Source organism: Leucopleurus acutus, assembly GCF_964270905.1.
Source record: "Leucopleurus acutus genome assembly, chromosome: 5".
In the NCBI taxonomy this organism is placed as follows: Eukaryota; Metazoa; Chordata; class Mammalia; order Artiodactyla; family Delphinidae; genus Leucopleurus; species Leucopleurus acutus.
In genome coordinates, this window is record NC_139147.1 from 4406996 (window position 1) to 4412995 (window position 6000).

General features: G+C 51.9%; 1 protein-coding gene across 2 annotated transcripts in view; it reads right to left on the reverse strand.

The window, feature by feature from the left end:
* Positions 1-671, reverse strand: part of BACE2 (beta-secretase 2) — a gene marked incomplete at its 5' end in the record, with an annotated part of 86439 nt that extends 85768 nt beyond the window's left edge. For both annotated transcript variants that reach the window (XM_082839816.1, XM_082839815.1), the window contains one exon: positions 372-671. In XM_082839816.1, coding sequence (XP_082695942.1) covers positions 372-671 — 300 coding nt within the window. The remainder of the gene's footprint in view (positions 1-371) is intronic.
* Between the last annotated feature and the right edge of the window lie 5329 nt (positions 672-6000).

Sequence of the window (6000 nt, forward strand, 5' to 3'; positions counted from 1 at the left end):
CTCCCTGGGCCCACCGCAAGGTCTCCTCGCTGAAAAGACGTGTCGCTCGCCAGAAGGCAATCCCATTAGAGGGAAGTTACAGGTCTCTCGTCTCGCAGCCACACGGAGACGGAGAGCTTAACAAGTTCTGAAGCGCTTGCACACACCTCCGGCTGCGCCCGGGGCAGGACTGCCACCGCTCCGAGTCCCGAGTGCGCGCGCCCCGGCTCCCGGTCCGGAGCCCCTCTGCGTCCCCAAGATCTGCTCTCCGGGGACAGCTGCTGTTTTGGGGGCGACGCTAAGCTGCGTGGAGGCACAGCTGGGCGTCCCCAAGAGCCCCCCGGCTGCAGGGCGCCCGGTCCCAGCGGGCTGGCGAGCGCGCACCGACCTACCTTCTGCGGGGGCGTCCCGATCAGCATCTCCAGGTAGTAGCCGCGGCCAGAGTCCCCCTGCAGGTTATCCACCATGGCCAAGAAGTTGGCTGCACCGCCGGCGGGCTCCAGGGCGAGCGCCAGGCCGTCCGCGCGGGGCTCGGCGGGGGGTCCGGGCCCAGGGGTGGGCGCCGCCCCGCGGCTGCTGGCCGATGCCACCCGGAGAGGCAGCGTGAAGGGCGCGGGGGCCGGCGCCGGGGCCGCGCGCAGCAGCCACTGGGCCAGCAGCGGCAGCAGCAGCGCCCGGGCCAGCGCGCCCATGCCCGCGGCGGGGCTCGGGGGGCGCGCCTGGCCGGGCCCGTCCCGTCCGGCGACAGCGGCTCAGCGACTCTGCGGCGCGCTGGGCTGCGGGGCAGGGCAGGGCGCGCAGCGGGGCCGGCGGCGGACGGGAGGAGGACCGGGGAGGAGGCGCCGGAGCCGCTCCAGCCCGCGCCAAGTTAAGCAAGTTGGTCGCCGCTGCCCCCTCTGGCGGGCAGCGGCTGCCCCGCAAGGACCGGGCCCCTCCCCCCTCCCCGGCCAAGGTCAAAGCGAGGCGCGTGGTACGCCCGGGTCCACCCAGGCCTGCCCTGTTCACCCTCGCTTGTCTTGGGCCGCGCCTCTTCTCCGGGAAACTCGAGTCCCCAGTTTCCTCGGAACGCGCCCCGGCTGCCACGGCCAACGGATGTGACGAGACTCATCGGATACCAGGGGGGAAAGTTTCGGGAACCCTTAAAGGGGCAGCGAGGGCCTCAACTGGCTCCCTGGCCGCGCGCGCCCGGCTGCCCCGCCGGTGTTCCCTGGCCCCCTAGTGGCGGGGACTTCCAGGGGTGACGTGGGGGTCAGAGGGAAGCGTAGGGAAACGCAGAAAAGCCGCGAGCATCTCTAGGAGTGAAAGAGTCTGCGCCTCCCCTCGCCAAGTACGTCCCTGCAGCCCTGCAGCCGCCCGCCCCCTGGGGTCCTGCTGCTTCTCGGGGCCTCTTCTGTGCCCACCCCCTCCAGCCCCGTTCCTGCCTATCCCCCGTCCCCACTTTGGGGGCCCCTGAATGATTTTGAAGAGGTCTGAGTGGAGGCTGGGAGAGGCAAGGGTTGCGGGAACCCGGGGAGGACGCGAGAGCTTTGGAGACTTCTCTCTAGAAATCTGGGGGAGGTAGGGGGCTTGGCTGCTGTAGCTGCACCAGCCTCGGTTCTCCCTTTGCGCCCACCGTTTGAGCCGGGGAGGTGGCGTCCGCAGCTGGCTTTGAGCCTGGGTTTCTCCGCCCACTGCTCGACCGTAATGCAGATGCGATGCTGCCAGTAGCTGCTCCTTCACCTGCCCCAGGATTCCCTCAGTCCACCCAGCAAGTTACAGTCATCATCCAAAATCAGGGCCATTGAATTTACAGCTCTGCCTCCATTCCCCGCCCCCCCCCCACCGCTTCCCGCTCCCCCCGGGCTCTCCGCGGATTATCTAATTAATACTTGTTTAGCCACAGACACCGAGACCCAGAAATGCGTTCAGTAATGCGAGCCACAAGGGTTTTTATTTTATTTTAGATACGAAACGCAGGGGAGACAATTCCATAAGCTAAAGTCCATCGATTTCTACGGAAACAAGAAGTAGAAAACTCTACCTCCTCCAGCTGAATTGCGTTGGCTGTTTTAAAAAAAAACAAGCCCATCTTCAAACAGCGGGGAGGTTGGAGGAAAGCTTCCCTCCTCCCTGTAGCTTCCAGTTACTTCTACTCAAGATTTGATTTTTATTGCTGTCTTCCCAATTTTAGAATCAGGTCTAGCTCTGCAAGGGACCCTTATGTCAGAGATCTTCAGCTGTATTGATTTTCAGATGGCTTTAACTATAAATCACATTTCCCCAAACTATATCCCAACTATAACGAATCCCCAGCCACACAGAGAAAGGCCTGGTTGGGTCCCGTAATATAACCTCAGTTGATATTCCCCATAAATCTGCATAGTTATCCCAGAACTATTACATTCATATATTCACATTTCAAATTCAAGGTTGTAGAAGAAGTGTAATTTTTTTCAAAAATGGTTATTTATACTCTTCAATGTCCAGTCTTGAGGGGTTTCCAAAGACATCCAGACAGTTCTCAGAAGACTGTAACCTTGTAAAAAGCCCGTGAAATTTATTAAGGACACTGACATATGGGCTACATGACATAGAAGTTGCAACATTAGAGACGTTTGCTCTAGTAATTAAACAGCAGAGAAGTTTTTTAAAATCCAGTCTAATTAAGGTTGGTCCTTCAGGAAACTCCAGACTCCATCTAGTATGAGTATCCATGAGCTTTTCATTTTAAGGGGGCTAGTTTAGGTTTGTGAGTAAACAAGTGCAGTAGGTATAGTCACAGAGAAACTTGTGCAGTTTTAATGGAGGGCAGAGCTGCCGCGTCAGAAAATGATGCAGGCAGAAGGGACAGCATCTGATGACCGTACCCTTTGTGGTCTCTGTTTTTATGAATGGTCTTAGAGTTCTTGGTCCCTACTCAGAACTATGGTGTTGGCTGGATTTGGGGAACAATCATTTTACCTCCCAGGTGTTTTAACTGAAATCGTGTGTGGCAGTCTTCCCGTTGGCTGGCTTCGGGTTTCTTTTACAGCATCCTTGAAGGGGTTCTCCAAGAAAGAAGCCACTTTCCATGGTGCTGGTGACCCATGCAGTGGGGAGGGAGGAGGTGACCCCCTCACTCCTTGATAGCAGCCCCACATCCTCTCCAGACTGGCCCATGCTCCCTCACCTCACCCATAGCCTCCCCTTCTCCCCCTCCCTCCCTCCAGCCTGAGCACCTCCATTTTCAGCCATACACTTCCTTGGTCCATTCAGGAAAACCAAAGCCCTACAGTGAGATGGACCTCCTTGCAAAGAGCAAAAACCATCATCGTGTCCCTGGACAGCAGGAGGTGAGGAAGGGTCTCACCCCCCAGCCCAAGGAGCTCACCAGGGATTCCTTCCAGGAATACGAGGTGCACTTGGCCAGAAAGATTGTCATTGATGCGTATGTTGATGTTCCCTGGCTCTTAGGACTAGCTCCGAGTTCCTTTTATACCAGCAGTTCTCAGACTTTTTGGTCTCAGACTTTTTGGTCTCAGTGTAAAATTCCCCTTTACACTCTTAAAAATTGAGGACCCCAAAGAGCCTTTGTTTATGTGGATCATATCTACCAATAGTCAGCAAATGAGGAACTAGAACTGAGACATTTTAGCAGTATGTAGTCATTCATGTAAAAATCATAATAACAAACCCATCACACCACAAGATCGATAACATTTTAATGAAAACTAACTTCTGAGAAAAGTTAGAAGTGACATTATTGTGCATTTTTGCAAATTCCTCTCTGCCTTAATAGGAGGCAGCTGGATTCTCAGATCTGCTTCTATGGTACATTCAGTCTATTACGAAGTCTCTAGAAAATTCTACCAACAGGCAGGAGAGAATGAGTGTGAACAAGGAAATAAAAAGAGTTTTGAGCTAAAGGACCCCCTGAAGGGTCAGACCACACTTTGAGAACAGTTGTTTTGCACTAACTTTCTATGGTTTCTATGTTTGCATCTTAAGTCCTTCTCAATATATAAAGATTCCTTTGTACCAGGCACTGTGTCAACAACTGGGCAGAAAAGGCAAGATAAGAGCTGGTCCTTACATTTGCGGACTAGATGGAGGGGCGCTTTCCTTTATCCTAGCGGCGGCCCCCCAGACTTAGCAGGAGGGGGACCCAGGCCACCTGCAGCCCAGAGGAAGCTTGTGGATTTATCTCTTCATTCCCCTGCGGCTTCATGTTCCACCTGCCCCCAGGCTCCTTCTCAGCAACTTAAGAAAGTTGAAGTTAAAGGCTCCTCTTCTCTCGCTTTTTAAACCTGTCCTGATCCTGCCTCTCTGCAGCTACTGCTTCTGATGCCCCCCCACTGGAAATGCTGCCTGCACCCCTCGTCCCAACTTCTTCCCCTCCCCCACTCACTCCTCACCTCCCACTCTGCGCCCACACATTGACAGGCTGTGTCCCTGTGGACAGTTCTCCATCCTTGTCCCTACCCACCCCCTTGACAGCATTGCACACTGGGCTCTTCATCCACGCCTGGCATTTTCAAGCCTGACTCTTCACTAGGATCACTGGGGATCCTGCCTGCGCCTTGAAGCAGAGCTCCAGAATTGCTAGTTTCAAAGCTTCCAGGAGGATCTGGAATCTGAGCCTGGAAGAAATGAGATAAAACGTCAGATGGAAGAGGCTCAGTGCCCCCATAATCCTGAAATTTCAGTATGCATCCCTGAGGTCTTTCAAATTCAAAAAAACGATTCCTTGCTGTGTTGACTGAAAAGACCTAGAAAACGTGAGCATCCCCAGTGCCTGAATTAGGGTTTCTAAATATCATTTCCCTCTATACCAGGCCTCCTTGGAGAAGGCTGACTCCAGGCTTGGAACAGAAACCCAACAAGATGACCCTGGGACATTCTGTCATACCAGAAAGTAAGGATGTTATCAAAGATTCCTGAGGTCCTATCAGGAGCTGGGGCAGAGCTGCAACAATTGAAACATCATTAAAAGTAGTAATTGCAATGGCTCAGAACACTTCAATTATGTTGAAACTTATTCGTTCATAATGTTCTTTTAAAAAGTCCATTGTTTATCTTTGAAGAATGCTGAGGAACCCAATTCATTGTTTTTAAAAACTGGCAGAGAAAGGAAAAGAATCGAGCATTTATTATTTTGACTTTCTTGTACAAACCATGCCTCAGTGGAACCAAATAACTGATGAAGGGAAATTCCTCTTTATAGAAGTATTGCAGCTAATAAGTGAAGGAATGATTGAATTAGACTGTTGTCATTTTGCAGCCCCTAAAGAATTAATGGATCTGGGCACTGAGCACACACAGCTGATAACAGCACACAGCATTCTGTGCTTCCTGATGGAAGGCCACCATGCTGCCTGTGAAATGTTCTGGTCAAAAAATCAAACCTGAATCTGATTAAGCCTCTAGACCACAGGTTGGCAAACCGTATCCTGGGAGACAGATCTGGCCTGCTGCCTGTTTTGGTTAATAAGGCTTTGTTGAAACACAGCCACACCTATTTGCTGAAGTAGTTGCAACAGAGACTGTATGGCCCTTAAAACCTGAAATATGTACTGCCTAACCCTTTATAGACAAAGTCTGCCAACCCTGCTCTAGATCACAAGGGTCCCAAGACCCTTATCAATCAACTGCGATTTAGGGACTTTATTTAGATCCCGATTTGAACATATTGAAAAAGTTACTTATGAGGCAGAGACATTTGAACACTAGTTGGATGAAGTTGTGGAATTATTAACACTTTAGATATAATAATGGCGTTGAGTGTGTGTGTGTGTGGAGTTCTCATCTAGTGGGGGCATATACTGCAGTGTTTACGAATGAAATGAGGTTTGTTTCAAAATAATATGGGTTGGTGGGGAAAGTACCAGGCAGGGTTCTCAGTGAAACAGATAATCCTAATAACTAACCCTATCCACAGGCATCATTATTATTCCCATTTTACAGATGACAACCGAGGCACAGATTCAAAATCTGAGTTCTGATTTCAGATCCTGTGCTCTTCGTCACAGGGCTTGGGCCACCCCTTTGATGTGGATTTTCTGA